Genomic DNA, 13,807 nt, shown 5'->3' with positions numbered 1-13,807 from the left:
CACACTACCAAACGAACACCACCACAATGCTGCATTGACTCTTGTGGCCGGAGTGCCAGCAAACAAAGCATAGGGCAACTCCAAGTAAAAAGAATGTCAAATAGGCACATTCTAAGTTTTAGATCAAGGTCAGCAGTATATTATATGCTTCAACATTTAGTACCTAGGTTTTAAAACAGGTTTGATTATTACTTTAATTTATATCATGGTAAGGATAGAGTCTGCCACTATTCTGCTGTGTGACCTCGGGCAAGTCACCTAACTTCCCTGAACCTCAATTTCCTCATGTATAAAACCTAGTTGGACTACATGATTGCTAAGGTCCTTCAGGCTCTAAAAATTCTATGAGTCCATTATAACTTAATTTGGGGGGAGTACAACTCTAGCATTATTTGTATTAGTTTTAAGGAAACTGAAAAAATTACGTAAAGCTAGAGTTAAACAAGTTTATCTTTCTAAATATTTTAGGTACCTAAAGAACAGGATGACAGAAGAATCTTGCTAGTATCTACTTTGCCTGAAGTTGTAAAATCAGTGTTATATGCTTCTAATATGGGATACTTCATAGATGGCTACGAATCACAGAATCATTGAATTTTTGAGCTGGAAGGAAATTCAATTTTTGTTATAGCCTGATGGATTTTTGAGTTCCAGACCTACCTTCTTTGATCCTCTGCTCTACTTGGCTCTCTGGCAACACAGACCTGGCTAGGCAGAACTGGCATTGATGCTAGGTCAGTGTAGAATGAATAGTTCAAAGTATGGGGAAATGAAAATAGCAGAGAAATGGCTATAGGAGAGAAGGGAGCAGTGGAAAATTTTAGTCAAGGAAGTAGCTGATGCAGTTTTATTTAATAACTGTTACTAATTATAAAATGGTATGCACATTGTTTTGATTTTATGAATTTCTTAATGTAAGTTAAATACATTTTCTTTTAGTGTATACCACATGTCAATGTAGGAGATATTCCTCCTTCAATTTTTCACACAATGACCATTCTTATGTCTCTCATTATCTCCACTCAAAGTCAACCGAAAATAACATGGGAGCTGAAGTAAGCTAGTAGGGTGAAAGTACAGAATGTAGAAGTAAGACAAAGAATTGTGGAAATAGAAAATGACTAAAAGAAACTAACCCAAGAGTAGGCTCTGATGTACCTAAGACATTCTGGCATGAAAAGTGGGAAGAAAACACTCAGGACTTTGAAATGTGTGTGAAAGTTTCTTTCAAGAAACTTCAATTTACTGATTTATCCAAATTAATTTTATTTGGTATCGAAACTCAGAATTAATTTCTATATTAAATGTCAATTTATCAGAATTACTAAAAGAAACTAATTTAATAATAATCTGGAACAAGACTGAGTAATAATAAAATTATTAACAGTAAGGTTCTAGACTAATCAGAAGTCTGCAATTTGGGTCCAAAGTCAGGCAATTAACCTCAATGTGTCCCCATTAGGACTACAAGGTCAGCTGCACAAGGTACTAATCAATATTGTCACTTTTCATGAAATTACTACACTTTAGCCTATGCAAATCCAGAGCTAAATTTATACCAAAAAAAGGCTGGAAGTAAAATAAACAGTCTTGCACAGTAAGAGGACAAAGCATAAACTTCCAGTTTTTTAAACTACTCACTTACTAATGGACTTAAAGCAGGTGGGAACACAATCTACATCAGGTGGAAAGAAAGGAGAACACAACAGGACAAGAGCACAGAACAGCAGAAGAGAGACATGACAGTCAAAAAGTTTACAAAGTTTCTCAGTTTTCTAAAGCAACAAATGAAATACTTAAGTATCTGCTTCAGGGTGCTATCTTACCAAGGACTAAGTCCACAGTCAGCAGCATCTGAAGACTTACCTGTACTACATGCCAATGCCGATGACCAAGTAAAGTGCTTAAACTCTGAGACTCTAAACTGCCATCTGCAAATGGGCTCTTTTCCTGACTGGGCTTATGATCAGAGCGTGCCGAAGTACTCCTGGGATTCTGGGTTTGTGAGGCCTCTCCACAGTTCAAGTACAATCGATCTTCCCCCTGAAGCAACACTTGCTCTTGGTTACTCTAGATGAGGGAAAAAGGAAGCAGAGGGGAGGGAAGCAAATAAAAACAAGTTAGTATAAGGTAGGGGAAAGTAAGTAATACAATCAATTTAGTTTTATTGTTGGAAATGTACCATACATCTCAATGCTGATTTTCCTCACAGAGGACAAGACTACCTAATAATCTCACACACTGTTATATTTAACAGACGACATTTTAGTGATTACTTCCCAGTGTAAATAAAATCTTTGTTAAAGTCTGTTTTATCATACAGATTCCAAAACATGCCCAGGGCAATGCTATGAGAGATTTTCCACCTGAAAGCTGAATAAGACTACTCAATGTCTACAGTTTACAAACTAGTTTCATATAAGATACCTCATGAATGGTAGTAAGAAAACATGTCTGGTCAAACAGTTTGTGTGTATACGCTCATCCGTGTGCCCACATGGTAAGAAGAAGGAGTGGATTACAAACAGGGATAACTGGATACTGGAGGATCTTTTAAATCATGGGGAGGAGGAAGAGTAGCCTACATTTGTGGTCCTGGTTCAGAACAATTCAATAATTGCTTGGTGAAAGCTTGGTTAGTACCAAGGAGTGTACCAGGTTCTGAGGATATTTAGACAAAAATATAGTTTCTACTCTCTGTGTTTATGCCCTGGTTTTAATTAAAGGCCAGTGTTTTCAAATGTGGGCAGATTATTCACTCACTATTTAAATTAGATCAGCACCCCAGCCACTCACCTTCCCATTGTAGTCCAAATGTTGTCTTGATATAAAACTCAGAGTGCTTTTAAATTATTTATTTGGGATGTGTGAGCAGAGAAGAAATCCTCTACTCTTGTTTTTCTTATTATTCAGCTATAGTAATGAGGTCTGAGATCCAGGGTATTTTCATTCTTTCTCAATGTGTTATATATTTTAATTAGAAATTGGTTGCACCAAATATTTAAAAACCCATTGGTGGTAGATACTAAGATATGCACCCCTATCATATAACATATCACTGTTACTATATATCAACAATATATCATATTAATATCTTATTTCAGACTGATAAAACATGAGTTTATGTTATAATTTGGGGCAGTGTTTCCCAAAGCAGGATTCTAGGCTTATTTTCTTCTAGGCATTCCTTAAAAATTCATAGTTAAATAAGCTTGGGAAACAATGCTTTTTATATACCAACTCCTGGACTTTCATGATGCACATCAGCATATTAAAGACTCGAGTCCTATGTTAAAGAAATCTCTACAGCTTTGTTTAACTCCTTTATTTCACATTTACAAGACAACAGAAATTTTTCTTGTCCTATGTAACTGCTATTGATATTTCTCACAAGTAGTGCCTGTGGAACATACTTTGAGAAATGCTATTCAGACAAAGACTAAATTTTATTCAGGTTATTCAAGTGAATCTGTAAACACTGCTTTTCCTCAAATCGCTTGTGATCCTATTAAAAAAAGAAAAAAAAAAGCATGGGACTCCCCCGGCGGTCCAGTGGTTAAGACTCCACGCTTCCAATGCAGGGGGTGCAGGTTCAATCCCTAGTTGAGGAACTAAGATCCTGCATGCCACGAGGCAAAAAAAAAGCAAAACCTGCTCAGAAATAAAACTGTCATAAGGAAGAGTCATATTCAAATATGAAAGCCACTAAAAAAAACAAACGGAGTTTTAATTAAATAAACTTACCATACAAGGGTTTACGGTGAGTGCACTCTTGAGAAACTGAAATAGCAGAATGCTAGGCTGTTTAACTATGCTCTTGGAGTCAGACTCATTTTCAGTATTTTGAGAACCAAATCCACTGATTACCCACAGGTGATAGCCTTCGGCACCCCAGCTCTTGGAGAGAGGAGGAGGGGGAAAGAAGACGGGGCAGGGGTGGGGGGGAGAAAATCAAAGCAATAAAAAGTTTGTGATTTTTTTCCTGGTTTGAAATATTCAAATTCTGAAATAACCAACAACAGCATTATTAATGACTTCTGAAGGCTTGAGAAACCATAACAAACAACACAGACAAGAATTATACCTACATCTACTACACCTTAGATCTCCAGTAGAAACCATTACTGCTCTCCACTTAGAACAGTGAAAACACTACATACCAATCTTAGCTCCAAAACCTAAGAAATGCCTACTGCTCTCTGTAACTTCTCCATTAATTTAACTGCCTCTCAAATACAAAGAAATTCCTTACAGAGACAAGACCCACGTTACATAGCTGAAGCTTTACAAAGAAGCACCCAAACACATGCAGTTTTGTACAGAACAAAGAACACTGGATTGGAGGCTATGAGACTAGGGTTTTGCACTCCAGCTTGGCTACCATTTTGTTGTACGACTTTGGCCAAGCTATTTGGTTTCTCGGGGTATAAGTTTCTTCCTCTGTAAAATGAGAGGGTTCAAATAAATTCTCCAGGCCCAGTTCATTTTAGTATTCTATAACTAGATTCCATGAGTGTTAAAAAAAAAATTTTTTTTAACATTAGTAATTTCCAATCTGCAAGGCCAAGAAAATACTAATGGGGGGAGGAGAGGTCCATAATTTTTCCAAAATTTCAGAAGTCTAATAGAACTTTTGCTTTCCCATGAAAAGTTTTAGTTGCATAAGTTAACTAAAATGCTTAAGATTCTTTGTTTGTGATTAAAATATTAACTTAGTGAGGCAGGTAACACTGGTTGTTGCATGGCATTCAGAAGCACTGATCGGCAGTCAGAGAAATGGTGTTTGAAAACTTATTTTAAAATATGGAGGTGAGGAGAGCCATCAAATGGGATCCTTGGCGGTGAAAGGTTGGGAACCCCTACTGAAGGCAACCATGGTGGTCTTAATTCTTCGAGAAACCCATGATCAGAAAATGCCTTCCTCTGTGGAGCAGGAGAGAAAGGTAATGATAAGCCTCACAGCCACTAATTCCTCAAAGATGGTACACAGAGGGCTATAGAAAGAAAATGTTTGTATGTAAAGACAGGGGTTATACCTCACCGCTTTCTACAGAAACTCTTGAAAACTGATAGTAAAAATATTGTTACAACAGGGACTACAATTCTTTTGACATACATCTATGGAAAAAATTTTAAATATGGTCAAATAATGTACAAGCACATGTCCTCCAGGAAAAAGACCCAATGAGCATTTCACGTTATGTTAAAAGAAAGGAGGCCATGGGAAGTGGGTGCTATTGAGTCACATAAGAAATGTAGGTATGCTTTGGAAAAACAAAGGCCTGATTTGAACAGTCACTAGGTTCACAGAGATGACAGGGCTTGCTGGACACATCCAAACAAAACCAAAATCAAATACTGAAAATTGGGCAGCCTCCTGATTTTTAAAGATAATACTTTTATCAAAGCAAGAACTGTATAAGAGTCTGCTGAGACTAGAACAGCTTTGTAATTTTACCAGGTCAACATGAGAGAAGAAGAAAAAACCAAGTTTTTCACACTGTATCAATATTTTATAGAAAGAACTTACCATAGAGTTGATCTTAAGGGGATCTTTTTTGGTACCATCAGACCTATAACTGAAACACAATAGAAACTTAATTAAAAAGAGTCTTCTAATTGCATGTAATATTTAGCTTTAATTTTAAAAAACTGATTTTGTTCCTTTGAAAGAGAAATACACAATACTGCATGAAATATGAGACTCCTGGTTAATACACCTAGGTATATCACTGAGATACAGTCTTCCAGTTACTAAATAACTTCTTAACAGGGTCATGCAGTTTGGGAAGGTGTGTTCATTATGTCAGGACTGAAGTTCAGGGTAGTATATGAAGTGGACAGAGATATTAACCCAGTTCTACCAACCCACTGAGTTAACCTACATTAACCCAATGAGATAATGTAGTTTTTAATTTCCTACTACTTATTTATATATATAGCTTACCACTCGTATTAGATAGTAAGCTACTTGAAGGCGGATTCATGTCTGATTTAGCTTTGAATCTAACATGTTATCATATACACAATAGGGGTTCAATAAATAAATGCATTTTCACTGAATGGTCAGTTTTAAGAGGATGGAAAGAGGATGGATGTATGAGGAAACAATACATTCTGAATAAATTAATTCTGAACCTTATAAATTGTTTTGGGTTCAGAGTCAAGGCAAAATGGTAGCTGTATAACAAAGTTTCTGTGTATGTGTACTGTCTTGGAGAAAATGGAGTTATTTCATCTAAAATTTCTTTATTGACTCACGCAAAATCTCCTCCAAGTGTACAAATCAGCTGAGCTCCAAATACACTCCATAAAGAAAGGCCTCCATATTCCCAGGTCACTATTACAACACTATTGTCAGGAGACCATCTGACCAATTTAACAGCTCCTGTTTTGTTCCAAATGTCTGTTAAGAAATTGTGAGAAGAGTTAAAAATAAATGATTGCTTCATAAATACTATTTTTTACAGCCTATACCTTCAAGTTGAAACAAGCAGAAAGGCATGTCTGCTTCAAATAATGAGATGAATTCTGTTCGTTTAGGGCTATTTAAAATCAGTATGGTCATTAGCCTTGACCCGATCTAAGCAGAACAAAGTCAGTACCCAAGTGATTTATATGAACCAAAAACCATTTCTGGCCACTATTAGCTTAAATAACTATAACTGTGTAGTCTTAAAAAGCCTTTGGATTTGGGCAAATCAGTTTCTGTAAGATGGGAATAATATTTCCCTTGAATGATTTAACACTGAATGTCAAAGTACTCTGCAAAGTATGAGGTGTTTTAAAATGTAAAATAATATTTTACCATGATCTCCATGTTCCATCAGCAATATCAAAGGGATCCAAGTTAAAATAAATTGAAGCTTAACCTTATATTAGGATTAAGTAGGTAAACTCCAGCCTCAGTACCACAGGCGCTTATATCTTCTTTTAACTAATAATAGTTCTTCACATATAATTATTAAAGGAGAAAATTTCATTGTGTAGTAAAATCCAAGTTTCTTTACTGCAGAGTTAAATGAAACATACTAGCATTTCCCATCAGCAATTCAAAAAGATCTATAGCTTTCACCTCTTTAAAATTAAAATTCTTTACATCTGCAGTATTAATAAATTTTTGCTATAAGTACATTTGCCACAAAGGGGTGGTATACAGATTTTAGCCTACAGAAGACAGCCTTGGTTAATAGAGTAAGTAAAACTTTTTTCCTCTGCCTATGTTTGAATCCTCACATTAGCATTTCCCACCATAATTCAAGTATATGAATAACTGTGTTATTTATGTATATAAAAAATAGTATGGAAACACAAAAGACCCCGAATAGCCAAAGCAATCTTGAGAAAGAAAAATGGAGCTGGAGGAATCAGGTTCTCTGACTTCAAACAATATTACAAAGCTAGAGTAATCAAGACAGTATGGTACTGGCACAAAAACAGAAATATAGATCAATGGTACAGGACAGAAAGACCAGAGATAAACCCATGCACATACTGTCACCTAATTTATGACAAAGGCGGCAAGAACATACAATGGAGAAAAGACAGCCTCTTCAATAAGTGGTGCTGGGAAAACTGGACAGCTACATGCAAAAGAATGGAATTAGAACACTACCTTAACACCATACACAAAAATAAACTCAAAATGGATTAAAGACCTAAATGTAAGACCGGACACTATAAAACTCTTAGAGGAAAACACAGGAAAAATACTCTTTGACATAAACCACAACAATATCTTTTCTGACCCACCTCCTAGGGTAATGAAAATAAAAACAAAAATAAACAAATGGGACCTAATGAAACTTAAAAGCTTTTGCACAGCAAAGGAAACCATAAACCAGATGAAAAGACAACCCTCAGAATGGGAGAAAATATTTGCAAACGAAGCAACTGACAAAGGATTAATCTCCAAAATATACAAGCAGCTCATGCAGATCAATATCAAAAAAACAAACAACCCAATCCAAAAATGGGCAGAAGACCTAAACAGACATTTCTCCAAAGAAGATATAAAGATGGCCAACAAACACATGAAAGGATGCTCAACATCACTAATCATTAGAGAAATGCAAATCAAAACCACAATGAGGTATCACCTCACACCGGTCAGAATGGCCATCATCAAAATATCTACAAACAAATGCTGGAGAGGGTGTGGAGAAAAGGGAACCCTTTCGCACTATTGGTGGGATGTAAAAAGATACAGCCACTATGGAGAACAGTATGGAGGTTCCTTAAAAAACTAAAAACAGAACTACTATATGACCCAGCAATCCCACTACTGGGCATATACCCTGAGAAAATCATAATTCAAAAGGACACATGTACCCCAATGTTCACTGCAGCTCTATTTACAATAGCCAGGATATGGAAACAACCTAAATGTCTAATGACAGATGAATGGATAAAGAAGATGTGGTACATACATACAATGGAATATTACTCAGCCATAAAAAGGAACGAAGTTGGATCATTTGTAGAGATGTGGATGGACCTAGAGTCTGTCATACAGAGTGAAGTAAACGAGAGAGAGAAAAACAAATATCATATATTAATGCATATATGTGGAATCTAGAAAAATGGTACAGATGAACCTATTTGCAGGGCAGGAATAGAGACGCAGACGTAGAGAACGGACATGTGGACACAGCGGGGGATAGGGAGGGTGGGACAAATTGGGAGATTAGGTTTGACATAAATACACTACCATGTGTAAAATAGATAGCTAGTGGCAACCTGCTGTTACCACTAGCACAGGGAGCTCAGCTCAGTGCTCTGTGATGACCTAGATGGGTGAGGTGGGAGGGAGGTCCACGAAGGAGGGTATATATGTATACATATAGCTGATTCATTTCATTGTACAGGAGAAACTAACACAACATTGTAAAGCAATTCTACTCCAATAAAAAAAAAATTCTTATCAAAATAGAAAAAAAAATGCCCAATAAAGCCATATCAAATGATGAAACTAAAACAAAACAAACAAATAAATAAATGGGAACATGCATAAGAAACCTCGTATCTTATTAGTATACTTTACACATTTAAGAGCAAAATTTAAAACCAAACCAAGAAGAAACATACAAACTCAAATCAAAGCTTACAAAGAGGTTATAAACAGTATTCCTATTAATCCCAAGTAAACATATATATACATATGTACATAATATGCATATCTATTTTCCAAGTATTATACACATATTAAAATCTAGTTGTAGAGATATACAATAAAATGTTAATGATAGTTAACCTAATCTTCAAGTGGTAGGAATACGGAAAATTTATCTAGCTGGTAACCTACCATAAACATAGACTGTGATAATCTGCATAATGAGAAAAATGTAAAACGTAATCCAAAGACTTTCTGTTACAGAGCTGAACTCTGAAGAAAGAAAGGAGAAAACTGAAAGTGAGTTTGGTTAGTGCTTGAATTAAGGCAGCCCAGGGGGAGGAGTTGTGAAGAGTGGGGAGTGGTGAGGTGAAAAAGGTTAGAAATATAGGGACAGAAGGTTGGAATGGGACCTAGCAATGACTAGGGAGTTGGGGTCTCACATCCTATACAAAGACAAGAAAGGGGTTTCAGGCCGGCGTGAGTCCGGGAATCAGAATGGAAGTCGCTGTGTCACGTAAGGACTCCTGCAGTGCTGCCACCTGTAAAAATCAGCCAGTGGAGCCAGAAGAAAACACAGAAGCTTGTCTGTGTTCAAGATGCGGGACAGCACAAGTCTCCTGACATTTTAAGCAGTTTTTATAGTCTAAAGTTATATAACTCAAGAAGGCAGCACTCTCCCATAACAAAGACTGCAAGAGTGAGAGTTAGTAGATAACCAAAGGGAGAATTGGCATTCCAAGAACATGAGAAAAGGAAACAATCTAAAAAATTCAATACAGTGCTGTCAATCAATCAATAGAAGCAACGAGGAGAACTTCCTGAAATGATGATAAATGTTCTATATTTGCTTGGTCTAATAGACAGTCACTAGCTACATGTGGCTATTCAACATTTAGGTGTGACTATGAAACTGAGAAAAGTTTTAATTTTCTTTGATGTCGGTTAGTTTCATTTAAAAAGCCACATGTGGCTGGTGGCTATTGTATTGCACATCACAACATTAATATGGATAGAAAAATAAACAGATAAAAGGGTTAGAAAACACAATCAAAATACACAACACCCTGTTCTTGTCAGTTGCAGCAAAAAAGTGTCCTTAGAAAAAAATATATGCAAGCCTTTAAAGGCTATGCAATAAGAATGATAAAAACTTAAGGAGCAAACTTCCGTTTCTGGCAGTATAGCAAAATGACACCTTGAATGACTCTCCACACTGAAACAACTAAAATGTTAAAACAGAATACTTAAACACATCAAAATATCCAAAAATACTGGGAGGTAAGTGAGTGTACCAAGTGCTCTTGCCCTGAATTTTTCTGCCAAACCCTAGAGACCTGACTTTTACATCTGACGACTCACAGCATGTTGAGGGACAGGAGATAAAGCTCAGAGCTTGGCCAAGGCAGGGAATCTAATAGAAGATACCCACGTAACACTGGGACTACAAACATTCCATGAACAAGGGAGAATGAGAAATAAACTCTACCACATGGAAGGTGAAAAATTAGCAAGGAACACTTCCCTGTTTTTGTCCATGGTATTGAATGGAAAATAAAGAAGTTCCCCTGAGAATCTGCAACCACAAACCAGTCCTCAGTCTGATCTGTAATTTGTGTAACTTGTATGATTCAAAAAAATCTCAAACAGAGAATATAATGCAAACGGTTCCAGACTGATGTAGTTTTCCCAGGTGATTGGAAGAAACAAACAGAAATCTCTGGAAGAACTCAAATTCAATCTAGCTTTTTTGCTTTCCTGATCAAAAAGCATATATATGCCTTCTTTCCTCCTTTCCTCTTGACTCAAATGCAGAAGTAATGCTTGGAGCTCAGAAGCTACCCTGTGATCATGACAGAAAGGCTAAATGAATGCCAACAGCAGCTTACCTTTGGATTTCCTGCTATTACAGAAAATAAATCCTATTTGTTTAAGCAATAGTAAGTTGGGTTTTCTGTTACTTTCATTCAAAAACATTTCCAATGATATAGACTTTAGACTTACACCTGTGGACAGGATTCACTCAACAGTCACTAAGGGGGTTCAGAAAGAGACTTTCTGGTTTGGTTACTGCTGTGTAACCAGCATTTAGAACAGTGTCTGGCCTATAGTATGTACTCAGTAATTACTTGTTGAATGAATAAATGGAACTGGAAGGCATAAAATAACACAGGCAATGAAATCAGGCAAGAGTCTAAAGCAAAACCCAGACAAGGAATATAGGGGCTAAAACTAAGTGAGGATAGAGAAAACTAAATGAAGAGGTATCCTAGGAGCCTCTAGTTACACAGAAATCCTTGGGTCAGAGAGAATGTTGTTACATGTTTTAACAATATTTGGCCTTTGGCCTCCATCATTTAATTTAAAACCTCACTACACATATTACCTGTAATTAAGAAGAAAAAAAAAAAGAAGAAGAGGACTCACCAGGATATTGTTTTGCTGTTAACTCCAGTTTATGAGATAGTAGCATGGCTCCAGTGGTGTTATCTATTGTATAAACCTGTACAGAACCACTGTAAAAATCAAAAACACTTTTAGTGTAAAATGACAAATACAAATGTAAAAAAACATGACTATGGGAAATATTATGTTCTGCTGATAGGAGTGTAAACTAGAACAAAACCATTTTGTAAATAATTTGCAGTCACCTCTTAAATTTAAACAAATGCATATTCTGTAATCTAGCAATTTCACCTACAGATATACCCCAGAAATATCCTTGTCTTTGAGACATGTATAATGTTCATTATAGTACTGGGAATAAGTGCAAAGAAATGGAAACAATCTGCATGTCCAGCAATAAGAGAAAGGAAAGAGAAACTGTGGTATATTCATATAGTAGTATACCATATAGCACTGAAAATGAATTTTTGTCATGTGCATTAAAATGGACAGCATATCTATCTACCCACCCATCTATCTATATATCTATATAAATAGTATAATTCTGTTTCTATACTGTGAAAAACATTCAAAACATAGTTAAATACATTTGTGGTAAAAATACAACAAAGACCTAATGTACACAGATTCCAGATTAGTAACTGCCCTGGTGGAGAAAGGGGAATATTAAAGAAGAGAGACAAGCAGGGGCTACATGAATGCAGTACTGGAAACTTTCAGAAATCTTCATTTTGTTATTTTTTACCTTATATTATCTTTTGTATGTGTACACAAGATACATACTCTTATGTATATGGTAAGTATCACTATTCCATTAAAAAATCTTTACAAGGGTCAAACTTACAAACGGCCAGAAACCAAAACAAAGAATCTGTATATTACATCTAAGCTATATTTCAAAATTGAACTATAATGATCACAGAAAATATCATTTCTACTTACAGAGCTATTCTCAGATGGAAAATTTAACATAAATGTTGTTTTAAAAATAATTTAAATCCAAGGCTGCTTTTGCACACATCAGGATGACACTAGCTTATGACTGCCAGAATGTTCTGACCCTTAACTGTACTCCTTCAAGGTAGGAGAAGTCAGATGATCTCCTCACAGCAGCTTTGATCAGTTTCCAGCCAGGCCCCACTCTTCTCAAGGATCAGGATGGGGACTAAATAAAATACCTGCAATAATAGGCCACTTGAAGTTATCCCACAGCTCACTGATGCTCTGTTTTTAAATTCTTTTTTTCCTCTCTGTGTTTCATTTTGCATCATTTCTCTTGCTGCGTTCTTCAAGTTTATTAATCTTTTCTTCTGTAATGTTTGATTTGGGTCTTTTATCTTCCATGCTTCAGTTCAATACTCAAAAGAAAACCTCTACAGCTCTCTGGAGTTCTCTCTTTGTGCCACTCCCTCCTCTGATGTCTGGCCTGTGAGCCCCAGCTGCTTTGGTCTCCCAGACTCTCATTTCCTTTCCACACACTCAACCCAGGGAATCTGCCAGGCCCTGTCTCTCCATCCTTGTGCTGGAAATTCTCTCAAAGTAATTAAAGCTGCGGCAGTTGAAGAGTTTTCTTATTTAGTTTCTCATGTTTCAGGGATCACTATCCTTTGTTGCCTGATGTACTATGTCTTGAATTCAAAACACTTGTTTCATATTTTTGTCCATTTTCTTGGCTATTTTAGGTGGGAGAGAAAATCTGATCTGTTACTCTTAGTCAGAAGCCAAATGCCTGGAACAGATATCTATCCAGACTACCTGCCCAATTAGATACCTTGCTGAAAGACAGCACTAAGTAGCTAGCAGGTATTTACCTGTTTTTGCTTTGCATCTAACAACTGTCTAGTGCTAACTCTGGGTTGCTGAACTCTGACAAGTCAGTGAGGAGTCCAGATATTTCTAATATAAGAAGTAGGTGCTATGTCAATAGTTACAAAAGACTGACAATTAACGTTTTAAGTATTTATAGTACCTATATTACTTAAATTATTTTTCTTTCGATTTCTCATAAGCCCACCATAAAAGAAAAATATATTTCATTAAAAAGATACTAATCTCGGGGGCTTCCCTGGTGGCGCAGTGGTTGAGAATCTGCCTGCCAATGCAGGGGACACGGGTTCGAGCCCTGGTCTGGGAAGATCCCACATGCCGCGGAGCAACTAGGCCCATGAGCCACAACTACTGAGCCTGCGCGTCTGGAGCCTGTGCTCCCAACAAGAAAGGCTGCGATAGTGAGAGGCCCGCGCACCGCGATGAAGAGTGGCCCCCCGCTTGCCGCAACTAGAGAAAGCC

General features: G+C 36.7%; 1 protein-coding gene across 4 annotated transcripts in view; it reads right to left on the bottom strand.

Moving 5' to 3' along the window:
* Positions 1 to 13,807, bottom strand: part of RIC1 (RIC1 homolog, RAB6A GEF complex partner 1) — a 133,213-nt gene that overhangs the window by 24,049 nt on the left and 95,357 nt on the right. For all 4 annotated transcript variants that reach the window (XM_068552550.1, XM_068552548.1, XM_068552549.1 and 1 more), the window contains 5 exons: positions 11,540 to 11,628; positions 6,262 to 6,406; positions 5,531 to 5,579; positions 3,745 to 3,897; positions 1,867 to 2,070 (listed from right to left, as the gene is read on the bottom strand). In XM_068552550.1, the coding sequence (XP_068408651.1) occupies positions 1,867 to 2,070; positions 3,745 to 3,897; positions 5,531 to 5,579; positions 6,262 to 6,406; positions 11,540 to 11,628 (640 nt within the window). The remainder of the gene's footprint in view (positions 1 to 1,866; positions 2,071 to 3,744; positions 3,898 to 5,530; positions 5,580 to 6,261; positions 6,407 to 11,539; positions 11,629 to 13,807) is intronic.

This window comes from Eschrichtius robustus, chromosome 10, assembly GCF_028021215.1.
Source record: "Eschrichtius robustus isolate mEscRob2 chromosome 10, mEscRob2.pri, whole genome shotgun sequence".
NCBI classification, from domain to species: Eukaryota; Metazoa; Chordata; class Mammalia; order Artiodactyla; family Eschrichtiidae; genus Eschrichtius; species Eschrichtius robustus.
Note: the sequence above shows the minus strand (reverse complement) of the source record. Positions and strands in the feature narration are given on the sequence as shown.